This window comes from Rhinolophus sinicus, chromosome 18, assembly GCF_057876585.1.
Source record: "Rhinolophus sinicus isolate RSI-liver-muscle chromosome 18, RSI-T2T, whole genome shotgun sequence".
Classification (NCBI taxonomy): domain Eukaryota; kingdom Metazoa; phylum Chordata; class Mammalia; order Chiroptera; family Rhinolophidae; genus Rhinolophus; species Rhinolophus sinicus.
In genome coordinates this window covers 36,668,272-36,688,768 of record NC_142518.1, presented here as the reverse complement: position 1 = coordinate 36,688,768, position 20,497 = coordinate 36,668,272, and the positions used below count along the sequence as shown (strand labels likewise).

The 20,497-nt window shown below is 39.9% G+C and overlaps 1 protein-coding gene and 1 pseudogene across 11 annotated transcripts in view; both read right to left on the bottom strand.

Annotated features, from left to right (window-relative positions):
- Positions 1–2,389: 2,389 nt before the first annotated feature.
- Positions 2,390–2,458, bottom strand: LOC148754593 (U2 spliceosomal RNA; annotated as a pseudogene).
- A 9,844-nt stretch (positions 2,459–12,302) lies between these two features.
- The window catches only part of JADE3 (jade family PHD finger 3), a 142,526-nt gene continuing 134,331 nt past the window's right edge, over positions 12,303–20,497 (bottom strand). For all 11 annotated transcript variants that reach the window (XM_074324007.2, XM_074324008.2, XM_088794885.1 and 8 more), the window contains 3 exons: positions 19,092–19,562; positions 17,332–17,449; positions 12,303–15,383 (listed from right to left, as the gene is read on the bottom strand). In XM_074324007.2, coding sequence (XP_074180108.1) covers positions 14,476–15,383; positions 17,332–17,449; positions 19,092–19,562 — 1,497 coding nt within the window. In that variant the 3' untranslated portion in view covers positions 12,303–14,475. The remainder of the gene's footprint in view (positions 15,384–17,331; positions 17,450–19,091; positions 19,563–20,497) is intronic.

Genomic DNA, 20,497 nt, shown 5'->3' with positions numbered 1-20,497 from the left:
ATGGGAAAACACAAGTCTACAAAGTAAGGAGACTCACAAAGCCACATCCAGCTGGGGAAAATTTGGCAAATAGCCCAAATCATCAGTAGAAAAATAAGAACTGAAGGACACTTGCTTGGGTGGGACAAAGAGTGGGAGTGCGATCTCCAGGTGTCAGAAACAGATTTGGGACCACTTGTTTCACCATTGAGGAAACTGCAGTTCACAGAGTATGCGTGAAGAGTCAGTTATTTTTCCTGGGCGTTACCCAAATTCAGCTGTGCTTGCCTCTTCTTTTCAGGAAGACATATTTCACAGGAGGGTAGTTCTAAACATCTGAAAGTCTCTCACAATTACCCCAAATATGCTAGAATGGTGTGTGGCGGGTGGATGTAAGTCTGATGTCCACGTAAGAAATGGTATCCTAATAGAGCACAGACTCTACTGGGTGTTTAAGTACCATTTTACATGAGCTAATTATATGTCCCTTGAAATGGGCAGGTATTATGAGTGGAGTCAAACAGTTTCCACAAGGAGTGTCTCTGAAGAGAACAAATGATTATAGCCAGGCATAGCCCCAATATTAGTTCTCATTCTTTATGGGCTAGGTTTTGCTGATAGGGTTGTAATGACCTCAGTAGAAGCATTTTATTGATGCTTCAGGTTTGTGAGGTCAATTTTTATATGACCAAAGTTTGGGATTAATGATGTGAGGGAAACTTAAGAACCAGAAGGGGCCTATAAAAGGAAATGTACCTTCTAAAGTGTTTAAAGGAAAAATGATTAAATTTTTGTCAGTAAACAGTCAAATTCAGAGCAGTAGCTATGATCTGAGAAAAACCTATCAGAACGTTTTGTTTTTTCTTAAGTGGGAGAAGATTAAAGAGAGTCAAAAGTCACAGGATATACTGAGAAGCCTTTTAGTCAGTTACTGGAGAGTTTAAAGTACAATAATAGGCAAGATGAGTGGTAAAGAGGAAGAAAAGTTTACTGCAGAATCAAAATAAACCTTGGGCAGAAGCTGCCCACTTCTGCAGTCAGCAGTTTCTGGAGGGTTCCTAAGAATCCTGTTTAGTGTCCCAATAAAATGGCTGTCCAGTAGTCAGGCTAAAGTCATGCGTTATCTTTTAAGTTGGGAAACATGAACTTGAGTATCAGTACCTTGGAGTCTTAGTGCTGTATCAGTTGCTAACAGTACCTGATGTCCTTTCCTTGGAGGCTGAAGGGCAATTTTACTGATGCCTTTTCAGAAAACCAAACCTTCAGGTTAGTGATTATGCAGAGGCAGCTTAGGTGGGTGTTTTAAAAATGCAGCTTTGTGGGTGGCCGGATGGCTCAGTTGGTTAGAGCGTGAGCTCTTAACAGGGTTGCCAGTTCGATTCCCACATGGGCCAGTGAGCTGCACCCTCCATAACTAGATTGAAGACAATGACCTGACTTGAAGCTGATGGGTCCTGGAAAAAACAGTTACTCAATAAAATTAAAAAAAAAAAAAAAAAGGAGCTTGTACCTGTTGGTGACAAACCTGGAGGTATTGTATGAGTTCCCTGTGGTAATTAGCCATATTAGCTTATAGTATGTTAGAGTCTAGGATTGGAAGTACTTTCCAATGTGCATGGCAACCCATTATTAATGCAGAAGGAGATGACGTCTACATCCCAGAGGGGACGATCTTGTTGCCTTCAAGGAAAATGGCAATACTTCAGGCCATGGATGTTCAAGGGGTTTCTGAGAGCTTTGATAATTTTGGTTTTAGAATTCCATTAGTTCTCTGCCCTTTTCCTGGATTTATGGATAATAAGGACAGTGCCATTCTAGGAAATAAGAATAAAAAATAATGGTCAGTGACTAGTGTTTTGTATCTTCTTTCTTACTTAGAAACTGTCCAGGCATCCAAAGATTATTTATTAATTTTTATCTCAGTTTCAAAAGTTAGTTAGGGTCTGGAAATTTCAATTTTAGCTAACATGTTAAATCCCTGTGATTTGTAGCAATTTAAGAATTTCATAAAATCAAACCCTTTAAAAAAGACATCCGTTATTATCATTCCATATGTATGATAAACATATGTACAATAAACAATGGTGAGTTACTTAACTCATAAAACCAGTGTGAGAAATTCAGAAAGTTTAAGTAATTTAACCCTGGTTTTGTACAAACCAAAATATCATGCTGGCATTATTTTTAAATGGTAAACTAATTTTTAAAGACTCTCAGTCATATCAAAATCTCTTCTTTATCTTGGAAATAAGTTCTTTTCTTCTTGTTTCATAACTAGAAAAACAAAGGCTATTATGTAAATACACTTTTCAGTGTCCACAAAAAGAAACATTAATAAATTCTTTCCTTCTTTTAGACATTTTGACAGTTTATCTGGGCTAGTTATTTCTAGAGTATACACATAACAACTGAAATGTATTATTATTATTATTTTTATTTTTTACTACACTTGATCTTAGCCAAAAGGCCGAGAAGCGATATTTTTATTTTTTAAGGAGGGCGCAGCTCACAGTGGCCCATGTGGGAACTGAACCGGCAACCCTGTTGTTAGGAGCTCGTGCTCTAACCAACTGAGTTAACTGGCCACCTCATGAATTTTTTTTGATCAGCTAATCTTTAAAGTTTCCCAGTGGGGTAAAAGAGAGGGAGAGGGACAAAAAAATAAACAGGGAACCAGCTTCAGACAAATAGGAAATTATCATTGTAAAAGGCTAATTAAGTTCCTTTTTGAAGGAGAGGGAAGAATGTATAGATATCGAAAACCCATTCTGACAAACAGAAGAGAAAGAGATAGAGATAGATGATAGAGAGATAGATAGATAGATGATAGATAGATATTGAGATTACAGCTGGTTTAGACAGTAATGTGGGCCACTGACAATTTTACCATTTCAATAATTTTAAACTATCCTTCCTTAGTCTTTGAAATATAGACACGAAGCTTACATAGTCTCCTATGTTAACAACAACAAAAAGGACGTCTCTTTTAGACAAAAACAATTTCATGAGGGTTTCTTCCCTTTTTGTTCTAAGGTACCTCTTAAATGAACAATCTTGTTCATGTCAAAAATTCTCCAATGTGGCCATGGTAATTTGTTTGACCCTAGAGAAATTATGCCACATAGAGAACATGATAGCAGGAAAATATGAAGGAGGCAGGTGTTTAGTAGAGAAGAGTTACAGTTTTAGATTCAGAAGACCCCATGAGAACTTCCATGGGCCGTAAGGATGGTGCTTGTGCAATCTTGTGTCTCTAAAGCCTGGCTGAAGGCCAACCATTACCCATCAGAGGCTGCATAAAACCTCTTGATTCTGGGCTGATGAAACAAAATTCTTAGGGACACAAAGACATAACTGAAGAAGTCCTTTTAAGGTTTTAATAGCTTTATTATTGTATAACAGACATACAATAAACTGACATATATAGAGTATAATTTGATTAGTTTTGACATATGTACACATGCCTGAAATCACCACCATCAAGAAAATGAATACATCCATCACTCCCAAAAGTTTCCTCCTGCCCCTTTATTATCCCTCCATTCTCCTAACTCCCAGGCAACCATGGATCTGTCACTTTAGTTTTCAATTTCTAGATTTTTATATACAGTATGTATTCTGTTTTATCTGTTCCTTTCACTCAGCGTAATTATTTTGAGATTCATCTATCTTGTAGTTTCTTACTTTTTATTACTAAGCGGTATTCCACTGTATGTAAACACAACTTGTTATCCATCCAAGCGTTGATGGACATTTGAGTTTCCAGTTTCGGCTATCACAGACAAAGCTACTATGAACATTTGTGTACTAGTGTTTATGTGAACATTTGCTTTCATTTTTCTTGAGTAAATATTTAGTAGGAGAATGGCTGGACCTCATGTTAGGTGTATGTTTAACTTAGTAAGAAGTTTCCACACTTTTCCAATGTGGTCGAGCCATTTTATATTCCCACCACCTGTGTATATGAGTTCCAATTCTAGACGTCTTCACTATCACTTGGTGTGGTCTTTTTAATTTTAGCCATTCTAATAGGTGTGTAGTGGGGTCTCATTGTAGTTTTAATTTGTATTTCCCTAATGACTAATGGTGTTGAGCATCTTTTCATTGAGTATTTGCTATTCGTATGTCTTCACCAAAGTGTCTGTTGAGACTGTTTGCTCATTTTTAGTTATTTTCTTGTTATTAAGTTTTGAGTCTTGACATATTCAGGATACCAGTCCTTTATCAGATAAATGATTGGTAAATCTTTTCTCCCATTCTGCGACTTCTCTTTTCTTCTTCTTAACAGTGTCTGTCAAAAAGTAGCAGTTTTTAATTTTGATGACGAGCTATTTACAAGTATTGATATGTTCTTTAATGGAAAGTGCTTTTGGTGTTATATCTAAAAAACCTTTGCCTAACCAAGGTCCTAAAGGTTTTCTCCTTTGTTTTTGTCTAGAAGCTTTATAGCTTTAGGTTTTAAATTTAGGCCTTTGATCCATTTTTTAAAATTTTATATACGGTGTGAGGTATGGATTGAAGTTTCTAACATACAGGTATCCAATTGTTCCACCACACTTTTTGGGAAGACGATTGTTAAAGACAATCCCCTTTTCATTAAATGGAGTATACCTTTGTTGAAAATCAGTTGCCCATATATGTGTGAGTCCACTTCTGAGTTCATTCTCTTCTATTGATCTATATATCTATCTTTATATCAATACCACAGTTTTGATTACTGACTATAGCTTTCTAATAAGTCTTGAAATAGGGTAGTATCAGTCTTCTAACTCCATTCTTCTCATTCTAAGTGTTTTTGCCTACCCTAGGTCCTTTGCACTTTCATATGAATTTTAAAATTGGCTTGTCAATCCCCCAACCCCTTCCCCCGAAAAAACCCAAACTTGGTATGATTTTGATTGGAATTGCATTGAGTCTATAGACCAATTTGGGTACAATTGACGTCTTAATAATATTGAGTCTTCTGATCCATGAATATCGTATATTTCTCTACTTAATTAGGTCTTCTTCCATTTCTCTCAGCAATGTTTTGTAGATGTCATTGTACAGGTCTTTCATATCTTTTGGCAGATTTATACCTAAGAATTTTACAATTTTTTGGTGCTATCATAAATGGTAATTTTTTTTTAAATTTCAATTTCTGATTGTTATTTGCCTGTATATAAAATACAACAGATTTTTGTAAATTTACCTTTTATCCTGCAGCCTTGCTAGACTCACTTATTCGTTCTGGTAGTTTTTTTGTAGATTTCATCTGATTTTCTACATAGACAATCATGTGATCTGAGAATAAAGCAAGTTGTATTTCTTCGTTTCTAATCAGGATGCCTTCATTTCTTTTTCTTGCTTATTGCACTCTCTAGAAATTCCAGTACAATGTTCAAGAGAAGTAGGGAATACAGACATTCTTGTCTTATTCCTGATCTTAGGGGGAAAGCACTGTCTTTCACCACTAAATATCTTAGTTATAGGTTTTTCATAGATGTCCTTTATTGGTAAGTTTTAAGTTTGCTGAGCATTATCAGCAATGGATATTGAATTTTGTCAAATGTTTTTTTATGTATTTATTGAAATATGGTGAGTTACACTGAGCGTTTTTTTTTTTTTTTTTTTTTTTTTTTTATTGGGGAAGGGGAACAGGACTTTTATTGGGGAACAATGGTCAAATTGTTGTCCTTTCAATCTTAGTTGTGGGGGGTTCTGTTCAGCTTCAAGTTGTTGTTCTTTCAGTCTTAGTTGTGGAGGGCGCAGCTCAGCTCCAGGTCCAGTTGCCGTTGCTAGTTGGAGGGGGCACAGCCCACCATCCCTTGCGGAAGTCGAACCGGCAACCTTGTGGTTGAGAGGACAGGCTCCAACCAACTGAGCCATCCGGGAGGCAACTCAGCTCAAGGTGCCGTGTTCAATCTTAGTTGCAGGGGGCAGAGCCCACCATCCCTTGCGGGACTCGAGGAATTGAACTGGCAACCTTGTGGTTGAGAGCCCACTGGCCCATGTGGGAATCGAACCGGCAGCCTTCGGAGTTAGGAGCACGGAGCTCTAACCACCTGAGCCACCAGGCCGGCCCTACACTGAGTGTTTTTGAATGTTAAATCAACCTTGCATTTCTGGGATCTCACTTGGTATTTGTTATGGAGTGAATGTTTATGTCCCTCCCAAAATTCATACATTGAAGCCCTAGCCCCCATTATGATGGTATTCAGGGGTGAGGCCTCAGGGAGGTAATTAGGTTTCAATTAGGCCACAAGGGTGGGAATAGTGCCCTTATAACAGGAAGAGAGAATGAGATCTCTTTCAAGTACACACCTAGGAAGGGCCATGTGAGCACAGCAAGGTGGTTGTCTACTTAGCTAGAAAGTGAGCCCCTATTAGACATGGAATCTGCCGGCACCGTGAGCTTGGACTTTCCAGCTTTCAGACTGTGAGAAATACATTTGTTGTTTAAGCTACCCTGTCTATAGTTTTTTGTTATAGCAGCCCGAGCTAAGGCATCAGGATGTATTCTCCTTTTGATCCATTGTTGGGATTCAATTTGCTAGTTTTAAGAACTTTTGCCTTTGATGAAGGATATTGGTCTATTTTTCTTTCCTTATCAGGTCTTTGCCTAGTTTGGTTATCAGGGTAATGCTGGTCTCATAGAATGAGTTGAGAACTATTCTCTCCTGTTCAATTTGTTCGAAGTTTTGATATTATTTGTTACTTAAATGTTTGTTAAAATCTACTAGTGAAGTGATTTGGGGCTGGAGTTTTCTTCACAAGTTTTTAACTGCAGATTCAATTTATTTAATAATGAAGAGCTTTTCAGGTTATCTATTTCTTCTTGAATGTGCTTTAATAATTTGTCTCAGAGAATTTATCCATTTCACCTTTATTGTTAAATTTACTGGCATAAGGTTGTTTACAATATTCCCTTCTTTTTTTTTTTAAACTCATGTTGGAGGCTATCCAGCCATATGAAGTAACAAACTATTTTTTGAAAAACTTTTTTATTGGGGAATATTGGGGAACAGTGTGTTTTCTCCAGGCCCATCAGCTCCAAGTTGTTGTTCTTTCAATCTAGTTGTGGAGGGTGCAGCTCAGCTCCAAATCCAGTTGCGGTTTTCAATCTTAGTTGCAGCAGGCACAGCTCACCATCCCATGTGGGAGTTGAACCGGCAACCTTGTCGTTGAGAGCTCGTGCTCTAACCAGCTGAGCCATCCGGCCGCCCTTCCCTTATCTTTTTAATACTTGTAGAATCTGTAGCAATGAAAATTTTTCTCATTTTTAATACTGGTAAATTTACCTTTTCTTTTTCCTGATTAGTCTCACTAGATGTTTCATCAATTTTATTTATCTCCTCCAAGACCTAGCTTTTGGTTCCAATGAATTTCTCTTCCCTACTTCACTGATTTCATCTCTGACCTTTATAATTTCCTTTCTTCTACTTACTTTGGATTTCATTTCCTCTTCTTTTTAGAATTTCTTAAGGGGGAAGGTGAGGTCATTGACTTGAATGAAACCCTTCTTTTCTAATATAGGCATTTAGTGCTATAGAATTTCCCTAAGGTGCTGCTTTAGCACCATCCCACAAATTGTTTTTTTTCATTCAATTTAAAATATTTTCTGATTTCCATTTTGAGTTCTTTGACTCGTGTTAGAAGTGTGTTTAGTTTCCAATAATTGGATTTTCTACAGATGTTTGTTATTGATTTCTAATTTCACTCCATTGTGGTCAGAGCACATACTTTAACTTGAATTCTCTTACATTTATTAATACTTGTTTAATGGCCCAGAATATCTATCTTGGTAAATGTTCCATTTGCATTTGAAAACGATGTGCATTCTGCTGTTGGGGGATGGAGTGGTAAATGTCAATTTAAATCTAGGTGGTTGATAGTTTTGTTCAAATCTCCTATGTCCTTACTGATTTTCTGTGTACTTGTTCTGTTAATTATAGACATAAGCTGTAACTGTGGATTTGTTCATTTCTCCTTGCAGTTCTAGAATTTTTTCCTTAATGTATTATTATTGTTTTGCCCAGGAAGCTGCATTATTTTTTTATTAGTTTCAGGCATATGGAACATAGTGATCAGATATTTACATAACTCACAAAGTGATGACCTCAACAAGTTTCTTAATGTATTTTGAAGCTTTATTAGGTGCATAAACATTTAGGATTTTTATGTCCTCTTGATGAATTGGCCCTTGTATATTTATATAGCTACTCCAGCTTTCTTTTGGTGTTAGCATAGGATTGTTCCATCCTATTAAACTTTGTCTTTATATTTAAAAGTAGGTTTTTTCATAAGTAGCATAAATTGCATTCTTTAATCCCCAAGCTCTGCTCAGGTGCCTGGGATCTTCAAGAACTCTCCAAGCTGCCCACTTCCTTGTAGGACACTCTGATAATTAGAGCATCATTCCTCATAATGAGCCTCACCTCTCCCCATGGAGTAACACTCAAAGAGAATTATTTCCACTTCCCTAGGATATTTTTACCCAAACGGGCATATCCAAACCTATGGCAACTCCTCAGGCGGTGCCAGGTCCAGCCACAGTCAATCAAGCAGGACCATACAGGATTACCCAAGGTCACCTGAGTAACAAAGGCTACCTTAGAAAAAATGTGAAGGGCAGGAAATAGAAATCTAATTTATACAGGGGAAGATTTTATTGATTGAAAAAACACCTATTTTCCATTTTAATAAAGTGTTTCAATGAAGAGAGAAAAGCAGAGGACCAACCTAGAGTGGTCAGTGGTAGCCCAGGTGGGCCCTTTGGGAAGGAGGAATGCTCCTCTGAAAGGGTAAGAAACACTTTCTCTATGTCTTGTATATGAGTTTCCTATTACTACTGTAACAGATTACCACAAATTTAGTGGCTTAAAACAACACACATTTAATCCCCTACAGTTCTGGACGTCAGAAGTCTAAAATCACGGGGCAGGCAGGGCTGGGTTCCCTCTGGAGACTTTAGAGGAAAATTCGTTTTCTTGACTTTTTGTTTCTAGAGGCCACCTGCATTCCTTGGCTTATTCATGCCCCTCTTAGCGTCACTCCAACCTCTTGCTGCCACTGTCATATCTCCTATTACTACCGATATTAATCCTCCTGCCTCCCTCTTGTGATATTGGTTGGGCCACCGGGCTGATCAAGGGTAACTTCCCCATCTCGGGTCCTCACATCTGCAAAGTCCCTTTTATCACACAAGATAACAGTCACAGGTTCCAGGGATGAGGATGTGGACCTCTTTGACGGGCCATTATTTAGCTTACAGGTTAGACGAGCCATAGAGGTGGCAAGTCCACCAGGTCCTAGCTCTACCACGAGGCCTGTCCTGTCCAGATTTGTGTGAATTATCTTGCTCTTCGGACGTGAGCCTCTAGACTGCCTGTGTGTCAGATGGCTAATTCTGGTGCAGTCATCTCTGTCCAGGATGGCAAGGCTCAAGTGGTACAGAACTCATATGATTAAACCTCAAGTCAGGTTGCTTTTTTCAGGGAGAAGCTGAGTAGGAACACTTAGAGAAGGGGCTTGGGGCACTGGAGTCAAGCAAAGTGGCCAAGAGTATGAGCTGTAGAGGCAACTTCACAGATTTTTGCCCTGATCTTGCTGTACACTAGCTGTGGGGCCTTTAGCAACTGCTTTTTAACCATTTGGCCTCAGTTTTCATATGTGTCAAATGGAGCTAATTGTATCATCTTTATATTGTTGGCATAAGAACTAAATACAAGGTAGTTTATGTAGAAGGCTTAATTAGCAAAGGGCCTGGGACAGAGAAAGGGCTCAATGAATACTGCCATCTTCATTAATTGAAGTGTTGGCTGGTCCCAAACAAACTGTCTTGAAACTGATCTTTAGCCTCATCTTTGCCAGTGTAGTTCTCAGTTCACCTATGAGGACTGGGGGACAAGGACATCTGTCCCAAAGATGCAGACAGTCCTGTTTGACCCTGTTTATTGTTACCCCTGTGGGAAAATACGACTGAAAAGACTGATGAATGGCCACAGTACTGCAAATAGCCAAAACCAGCCTTGTGAACCATCGTTGGTTTTACCCCATGGCCACAGAATGGTAGAATTAACCAGAGAGCCTGTCTTGGAAAGTTGAAGAGGCAAAGTTAGGATAAAAAGAAAAGTCTGTTACCAGAACCCTGGTACATGCACAAGGCTTATCTGAAGCAGGAATAAGTATGCAATGTTTGCTTCCCTAAGCAGTTGAAAGATTGAAAACCAATAACCACCCAACCTGAAGTATCTTTCTTTTTTGAGGCTGAGGTAATTAGTACAATGAGATTACAATTTTCAAAGTGTCATCAATTCTTAGCATGAAGTTGTTTTTATCAACCATATGAAAAATGACTATAAAATGAGACCCATTTCCATGTGTGATTTATGGAAGCAGCTTCATTACATCATGGCGACACTTTAGAAAGTAATGTTGATGAAAAGGCGCTTCTGCAAGTGGTTTCCAAATTCTGATAACTTGCTGTAATGAGTATAGCTTAATCAGTCCAATTCCACCTTTCTAGCTTGTTTATAACCTGATATTCAGTAAAAATAAATGAAATTGAGGAGGTGGAGCAGGAGTAGTGAGAACAGGGAAAGGAAACTTAAAACTTGGGGTGTGCAGGCCTTGAGGCTGTAATGTGCACATCCAACACCCCCTTCACAAGTTGAGAAATGATGGATGCTCTGAGAGTTTATCAAGACGATTAATGTATTTAACTCATCAGTGACTGGAAAGAACAGGGGACACCAGTCTGGGGATCGAGCCTCCCCTACTTGACTCATTTCAAGGACAATTATCCTCTTGGCTTCAGGTCATGAGTTTGTCCCAATCCATGAATCAAAATTAACTGTATTCACAGAAGCCTTCTTTAACTGTGCTGAATTGAGTGTTAGAGTTCCCTGCGGAAGACTGACAGCCTCGGGGTAGGCCTTTATTTAACTATAAGCTATTTTTAAAATAATCAATACACAATGGCTGCTTTCCATAAAACTTGAAAATAGTTGAATTAAGGCTGTGAAAATCTAATAAACATTTGTTACAAATAAGATACATTTAAAAAAAATATTGCATGAGTTATTCAGTGGTAAGGTTTTATTCCTATCAGGTGTTTTCCTTCGATTCTTAAGGGTCAGCAAGCACGCTGTAAAGAACAAAATTCAACCAGTAAATTTGAAGATCTAATGGCTTCATTAAGCAATTCATGGATCGGGTAGCATCCCATCTAGCAACTAGAAGGGCAGGCTGATGAGTAATACAATATGGAAGGTTTTCATAGGCAGAAGGAAGGGGACTAAGCAGTTAAAAGAGTGGGTAGTTTCAGGCAAAAACACCTTTATCAGGCAGATTACCTCCCCAGTGTTGACCAGGGAATTGCAATCTGATTGGTTGAAAATTCCACTCCTGGGAGAGGCTGAAACTGCAATTAGGTTAGTTCTTAAGGTTTGGTTTGGTGATGTGGCTTAGCAAAAGTGACTCCATTTTGTCCTGTTCTTCCTTTTTTTAAAACAATGCTGAGTTGTTGAGGGAAAACAATGCTGAGTCCTTAAGGGGAAAATCCCCCAGGACTGTGCATCCTATGGTTTATTCTCTGAGTGTAAAAGTTTTCTCAACGCAAAGACTAAGGTTCATCTCCCATTGGAAATACAGACATTACTATAAACCCAAAGCTCTTGTTGGCTGTAATAAGGTATATTTGTAGTTACAGTTCTCCAACATTTTACCTAACAATTTACTGAATCAAAACAGCTATCCATTAACAGGAGGGGGAGGGAGGGAGGGAAGAAGGGGGAGAGAAACAACCTTATCCTTTACCTTCACTACTGATTTACCCAGTGACTTTTAGCAAGTACATTTCTCAAACATAATGAAAATGTTTATAAAGGCCTCAGAGTTCCCCCACGATACTACATAACTCGTATAACATTAATATACTCACATGACTCCAAACAGAATGAATACTGTAAAGATATGTAGTTAAGTGACGCCTGATCTAAGCCTCCCAAACTTTGTGACTATAGATAGGATCCATTTCCCTGGTGATTTTTTTGGATAACACTAAGGTTTTGTCTTATCAGACCAATGGACTCATGCTTTCTGGCTGAGTCCAAGTCCCCAGAGTTCTCTTTGGGCCCTGGGATTGACATGAATCATGAATTTGTGCTTCTAAACACTGAATTTCCCCTCCTTCCTTTCCCCCACCATCTCTTTTTGTTTAATTAACAAGACTTTTTATTTTCATTTTTTTGAGTAAGATTTTTTTAAAATACAAAAGGCACATATGTAAGCTTTTCCTAAAACCCATATGCCAAAATAAAACATTACCACACTGACAGTAGTTAGCAGTTTTCATAATTTAATGAAAAAGTATTGGTAAAAACGTGACATTTGAAAAAAGACTGAGTTTACCTTGGAAAACTGGACTATATAAGACAAAATGAAAAAAATTAACAAAGAAGGTTAAGAGGTAATACTTCCAACAACAGCAAAATGTAGCAAATACATTTTGGGGCAATTGAAATGTACACAACTGAAGGCTCCTTCATTTACCTAGGAAAATCCTGTAAAAATATTACAACTATGTTTCCCTGACTGAAATTATTTTAGTCAATACTATCCCAATGGCATTACATATGGAATTTGGCTAAAGCACTTTTTCAATGTTCACTTTTCCTCCCACTCACTCAGAATTGAAAGGCATGAAGGGACATGGGCTACTGTACTGGCCTCTAACACAAGGAGTTTATAACACAGCTCCATTATCACTTCATCGCCATGAAAGTGTCCAATTAGTATCTAACCCCAGGAGAACTCCAGAAAAAAAAATGCACAGAAACCTGGCGTATAAATAGGAGAAATTCTATTCCTCCTTTGGATAATCCACAGCTTTTTCCATTCAAACAAAATACAGGACACCTTCCACATGTTAGGGCATGTTCACACATGTACACAGGTGTTAAAAGAAACATGCTGAAGGTGTGACCAAAGGAGAGGCAAAATACAGAAGTCTCCAGAAAAGGAGGCAAAAACAAAAGCAAAGAAAGCCGTTAACAAGGCTACAAAAGCGGGGAGAGGAAACTGCTGTTTCCTTATTGATGGAGAGAAGCGCCGCTGCCTTTACTGACCGGCGCCTATTGTAGCTGGGCTGTTCTACCACTAAGCAACTCAAAAAAAATTGACAATGGCCACTTTTGTCTGAATATTTCCACTACAGTTTCCCAAACTAGAAGAAAGAGAATATTAAGGCTAAGAAAAGAGAGCAGAGAATTATAGTTGGCTTCACATTTTAAAAACTGTAACAGTTTCCCCTTCTTTACATGGGAAGCAGACATGTTTTATCCCACCCCCCACCAAACATAATCATTCTCTTCCTCCCAGAAATCAATCAAGGCAGATAGTTTGGGAACAGGGTAGAAACAACTTCTGAAAAACGGTTCCAGCTTTTTGTTTGGGAAATTACTTCGGATTCAAAGTTGGTACAAAGCTAAATTACATCCATGTGTTAAACACATGCTTTCAAATTCTGTTTGACAATAAAAATCTGTTTCAAAATTAAAGCAGGTAAGAATACTTAACCTCTGTGCATTTTATTATATTTTAATTATACCTCAATAAAAATTTTATAAACATTAAAGCAGGTATACAAAAACTGTCAGCCAAACTTATTTAAGTCAAACTTATTTGAAAACAATAACACAAAAACCCTGACCTGGTACAAATCCCCCAGAAATGGTCTCACTTTGGGAAAGGCTCTGGGATCCTTCACAAACGCCTCCACTGGGAGAATCAGAGCATTTCCCTTGGAAGTAGTACTTTCGTACTTTTGTAAACACTATCCACAAGTTAGCTTTTTATGCTTGTTAGCTGGGTGAAATAGTTACAAGTGCGTCCCCAACAAGCAAGTCTAGGAACAGGCACTGGACACTTATAAGCATTAGGAGTATTGACTTGGTAAATTAAGATCCTCTGAAAGGAACTCTACCTTGCGTAGAGCGAAGGAAGAGGGTAGTTGAGTCTGACAGTATCTGAGATGTTGGCCCCTGGTCTTTCCCTGAGGAGGGTTTCCAGATACCAGTGGAGTTAGAAACTTCCTATAGATAGGCGCTCTGGGAGTCACATGCTGTAGCTTCAAAAGATAAGTAGTATTAGTGTCTGGTAATCATGTCTCTCGCAAATCCATGAACAATACAAGGATTCTTAACACATATGCGCATCAATGTGTTAATATAACAGCAAAGCTGCCCCAAAGTATTTACTGAACTAATACTCTGGGCCCAGCTGTTCTCAATAGTCTCTGGCAAAAAGAGACTTTTGGACAATCTGCAATTCTTATAATGTGCTTGTGAAAACTAGACTTGAAACTGGTTCAGAAACTGCAAGCCAATTTACTGTGGAAACACTTTATTTTTTTCATTACAATTTCTCCCAACATATGCCAGAATCTTTTTAGTGTATGGGTTTTCCACAATATATATGGCAAAGGCAGATGGAGTTATTCTTGGACGTTGTTGATCACCTTTGCATTGAACTGTGGGAAAGGGGATATGTCTTGCTTTTACTGTGGCAATCCCGTCTAGAGTCGTGGGGAGGATTTTCCCTGTCTGAGCTCTCTCTCCTAACCTTGACTTTCTCTTTACTCCCATCACTTTCTACTTCTGAATCACTGAGCTCCAAATCTGGGCAATACCCATCGTTTTCCTGATATGGAGCTCTCCCTGCAGACCGCCTGACAAGCTGCTTTCCCCAGAGCTGCTCCTTGGGGTTACTATTCTTGGTCGGCTTCCCACAGCACGGGAGGCCCTCTGTGCTCCTCATCCACCTGTTGGTGGCCTTAAAGGACCTGCTGAAGTGTTCCACAGCAGATTTTCTAAAGCTGCCCTGACTGGCCAAGTGGGAGCTGAGCATAGACTCATGGCCACAGAACATCTCACTCGAGCTATCTTTTTGGGTAATATCCCCAGACCAGCTGTCCTCCAGGCCATTGGACTTGGCAACCTTGGAGTTAGGCTGATTTTTCCCATTCCCAATGGAAGACTGCCCATGAAGGGCAGCCGGAAGGACCAGAGGCTTTCCCTGTGACTGCCCATGATAGAACTCCGGAGATGGAGGTCTCCAAGCAGGACTGGGATCCTTTGCTTCACTAATAGAAAGGCCGAGACTGGCCAGCAAACGGTTACTGTTGCTCTCTAATGGATACCTTGGGTATGATTTCATTCTCATTTCTAGTGATTCCTGAGGCACTTGCGTGCTCCTTATATTTTGAACAGGGGAGTTGCTGTCAGGAGAGAGGGGTCCGTGATCAGGCTCTGTGGAGCTGTTTCGGCAGTCTTCTGGGGCCGATCTGGGCATTTTTAACTTTAAGGTAATTCTTGGTGGTGGGTAAAACAATGAGTTTTCTAGTGCACTTGACAAAGGAAGTCCTGAGATCAAAAAGAAAGATTCATTTTAACAACTGATTTAAACAATGGCACACGTACTCACGGCAGAGTGAGTTCACATACCCACTCTTCCAAATGGCTAACAAACACTCTCTGCGAGTACATCACAGTATAGCAGCTAGAACGAGCTGAACTAGAGGTTGGGGCGGGGGAAACTCAGCAATGCCAGTGTTTGCTCTGTGACTCCCGACCTCACTCCTTCTGCTCTCCCAGTCTGTAAAATGATCACAAAGACTAGTGTGCTGCCTCCTATACCCCCACCTCTGCCCCTTCCATTTATGAAAAGCATGTCACCAGCAATGATACACACATAGGGTCTGTGTGTGCGCGTGTGCGTGCTCGCACATGGTGGGTACTGGACAGCACTTAGGATGCGCCTTAAACACAGACATTTCAGATTCCACCCTCGTCTTTCCTGGCCATCCTAAAGCAAGTCAAATACAAACCTTCAGGAACACAGCACTGGCTTTGGTGGGTGAGGCGCATAGATGGGTTTTAACCTGACACTAGTAGAAGTGGTAGTGGGTGGTTCCTGAGTATTTTATGTCCTTAACTGAAAAACATCTCCCCACTATGAATGACCGTCATGGAGGTGTGGGGCAGGTTTTGTAGTGGCAGGGCCGGGAGGAAAGGACTGACATCCCTGCCAATGGCCTGCTATGGGTTTGGCCTGGGAAGTGCTGGCTGTCGGTTAACTGGCTATTTCACCCTATATTCATATTTAGAACAGGTCCTCTCTCTAGTATTTTGAGTGCTCTGAAATTAACAGAGCGCTACCAAACACTTCCTCCTTGCATATGGCCTTGGCCGTTGCCCATTATTACCTTAATGTAGCCTCACAAAAATGACATACAGAGAGGACAACTATTAGGTGCCCCAATGGGCACCGTTTATTCCCCAACGGTCCATGTGGAACACTCACAGCCCCCTTCTCTCCCAGGGGCTGCCATCTACTGACGCCACAAGCAGTTGTGGGGCCAACTCCCACCGAGAAGCCAATAGCACAGAGACCCCTTGTTGCCCAAGCTCTGCCACCAACCTCTATGTTAAATGAGGCATAGGGAGGTTACACATGTTACTGAATATAACTGTCACCATTCCAGCCACGTTCTCCATGCTCAGGGCACTCTAATTATGCTCACCTGTCTCTCTCACCTGTCCCTGCAAGGCAGTGTACCTTGCAGGCAGGGATTGTGTCTCACTGACTGCTCTATCTTATCTTCTAGCTCAATTCTTAGCCCATAGTAGGTGCTCAACAAATATTAGTGAATAAATGAAGAGACAAGAACCCAGATCTCCTAACTTCTGGTTAAGGATTTATTTTAACAGATTATTGTTAAGATGGCTAACCCTGGAATGAAATGTTTTTTGGAAACTAGGATTAGATACTATCTTCTTGATTTATAAATGAATCTAATGATTATAGAACAATTTCATGGCTCCAACTAATGGCCCCAATCTGTCTGGGACCTATATTATCTGCCCTAGACCTGCAACTCCCCCAAACCCACCCTGGGATTTCTTGTCTCATGAGTTGACAGTGGAATGGGTCACACTGTATCATGGTTGGACTAGAGCAAATGAGATATTTGACAAGAATTTTAAAAGATTTTTAAGTGAAATAATTGACATAACATTTAACTTGTTAAAATAGAATCTATATACAGAGGGTGCCAAAAAATGTATACATTTTAAGAAAGGAAACTGTATTAAAATTGTAATGCTCAATATATACCGATAACAAAAGATGAATACAAGTCACGTTTGACTTCTACAACTACAAGAGGTGCTCAAAGTGGTTACCATCTGCGTCCAGACACTTCTGATTACAGCGAACTACTGCTTGAGCAACGCTGACCAAAGTGTTGACTTGTATACATTTTTTTGGCATCCCTGGTATTTTCTAGACCATCTTTGATATATAGGTTACCTGCAGCCATTTCCTGGTTAAGAAGCTGGACTTGCAAACCGAAGATCTGTTCCTGTAGTTTGTTGTGTGACAGCTTCAGCTTTTCTCGCCGGCCTATCATGTAGCACAAATTTCGGACCTGAAAGCCCAAACCCCAGCAAACAGAGATTTTTGTCATGTTGAGCTAATCTGACAAAATTGTTTAGCTAAAATTTAGACAACTAAAGTCGGGTGGGACGGGGAGTGGTGAGGAGAGAAGAATGAACCTAAAGGCTGTACAACGACAGCCACTCCACATGAATTCACGCAGCATTGGTCATTTGTGGGATTGTGGTTCCCATATCACTCAGCAGCATAAATAAAAGGCTCCAAAGCCACCTCCTAAAACCTACTCTCCCTGCAGTGTCCTGGGCTTGCCAGTTATCTGCACAGCCAGGCTGGGAAGACTGAATGATAATTTAACATTTCAGCCTTCCCTGAGTAAACAATGGTAATGCTGGATCCAGTACAATTTTCTAATGAGTGCTGGACCAGCAGGGTAAAGTTTCAGTTTCCAACAGTTATAGATAAAGTTTACTGCTCACTCTTTCAACTCATTCACAAGGGGGAAATCCTCACTCTCTCCTATTCCCCATCTGGACAAATTATTCAACCTTTCAGTGTCCTAGTTTATTCATCTGTAAGTAGGGATAATAATAGCACTTACTTCATAGGCATGTTAGGATTAAATGAGTCAGTATTTATAAAAAAATGCTTACAACACCCCAATAAAATTTATATAAAAAATGCTTACAACAGTGTCGCTGCACAGTAAGTGCTATATATATGTGAGTTAAATTGTAAAAAGTGAGCCAAATCTATGTTCCCTTCCAAATTCTGGCAGCAGAGAAAAACAAACAAATAAGCCATCTCTGTAATTATACTTGATAATAAAATTCTGTAGGGTAAACACAGGGCCTAACTTATACCCCTGTAGTACCAATTTAGTAGATACTACATATCCATAGTATCTACTAAATTGCATATATACAATACAATGTATATATAGTATCTACTAAATTGGTACTACAGGGGTATAAGTTAGGCCCTGCATTTACCGTACAGAATTTAGTAGATACTATGTATATACGGTATCTACTAAACTGGTACTTTATTCATATCATATGTATCATGAGTTAAATGGAATTATCTGGTGCAGAGGCTCTCAACCAAGGACGATTTTGACCCCCAGGGCATTTGGTAATCTGGAAATATTTTGGTTGTCACAACTGGTATCTGGGCGCAGTGGGGAGGCAGGTTTGCTGCTGGCCACTAGTGGGTAGAGAGCAAGGGTGCTGCTAAGCATCTTACCAAGGACACAACAAAGGACAGGCCCTGACAACAAAGAACCATCCAGCACCACTGTCAATAGTGCCGAGTTTGAGAAACTCTGAACTAGGGCTTTCCTGAACAAAATTCATTCTTTCTTCAGCTCGCAGCCTCATAAGTGTGTCAGTAAAATACAACTGATCTAATTTAGGCTCAACAGTGAATAAAAAATAAACCAAAGGAGAATTTATTTCAGATTTACGGTTCATGGAGCATATAAGTGAGGCTTCTCCATTCCCTGACAAAATTGAAACAGAGCCCAGTATCTGGGGCCATGATGAAATGAGAAGATAAGCAAGGACACAGAAGCCCACACTGTAAATGAGCTGACGCTTAAAGAAAACAACTGGAAGTGGGACCTCCATTTCTATGCAGACTGAGATTTACACACTCGTCACAGCTGGTCTCCTTACCCGCTCTAGGTCTTGCCGAAGATGCATAAACATTCTCATGCGAGTGTGAATACTCTCCTCTTTTGGCTGCACTAGGCCATTTTCTGCCTCCTCCTTCGGAGGCAGTAACGGCTTATTGAAGTTACTTTTCCGCTTTAGTTTCCAGTAATTGTAGATAAAGTCCACCATTAGTGTGGGCAGCCCCAGCTCTGCGGCCACATCTTCCACACTGACCAGGGTATAGAACTCCTCCTCCAGCTCCCGAAGCTTCTGTGCCCGCAGGCTGATCTTCTCACTTTTGGCCTGGCTCTGCTCTGCAGCCCTATGTAGGGGGTACTCGGCCTCCCCAGGTTTCTGCCTGTTCTGGCTGTGCTTGAGGCAGTATGACTTGAACTTCACTTCATCCCCTTCATCTAGGATGGTCTTCATTTCTAGGCTGTGCTCAAACGCACAAGTGACATGGAAGGCAGTGATGCAGCTTTTCACTGAGCACTGAAGGAAGACAAAAGATGTGTTAAGGCAGCGGGGCTGGGGAGAAGGGGAAGCCCTATATACCTGGGCCTAAAATGAGAACTCAGGAAGCAAAGGAAAGACAGGGATAAAGCTGGTCCTGAATTGACCATGACAGAGGCTTTACAAGTCACCCAGGCAATCTGTTCTTATAGAAAACAGCAAAACAAAGGCAAAAACCCCCCAAAAGCTCCAAACTCTCCTTTAAGGTTTCAGCTCAAGCACTAAGTTTGTCTGAGAATTCTTCCTTGACCTCTGTAAAGAGTCATGCTGTCCCTATTCTGTGTCTCCCATATTACCTTATTATGTGCTTCTATAGTGGTACTTCTCACACTGTACCTACAGAATAACAAATGTCAAATCCCTGGCCATCGTTCTTAAAGAGAGCAGCTGTGTCATTTGTCATGCATTGCCAACAACTATTGAACAAGCAGGTGCTCAAGAAATTCTTCTGAACACATTACAGGAAAAAAACAAGTCAGTATTATTGCCAGAGCATCTACTAGTTCTAAAAATGCCATGGGAACTCCAATATCTAAGTAATCTAACTTCTTGAAATTGTTCTTATAGAGCTGTGCTCTCTGACATGGTAGCCAACCAGCCACAAGCAGCTATTTAAATTAATTAAAATTACACACAATGAAAAATTCAATTTCTCAGTCACATTAGTCATATTCCCACCATACTGGACAGCACAGACTTCCATCACTGCATAAAGTTCTATTGGACAGTATGGTTATAGATAATCTGAAATTAACTATATTTTGCCATTCAAAGATTCAACACAGACCAGGGAGAATCTGGCCCATGACTGCTGTACTTCTTTCCTATGCTTCACTTAGTCTCAGTTACCATTTGTTATGGTTATACTGCTATAGCTTTCCTTCCAAAGATTTAAAATGCTTGGGTGTATTTAT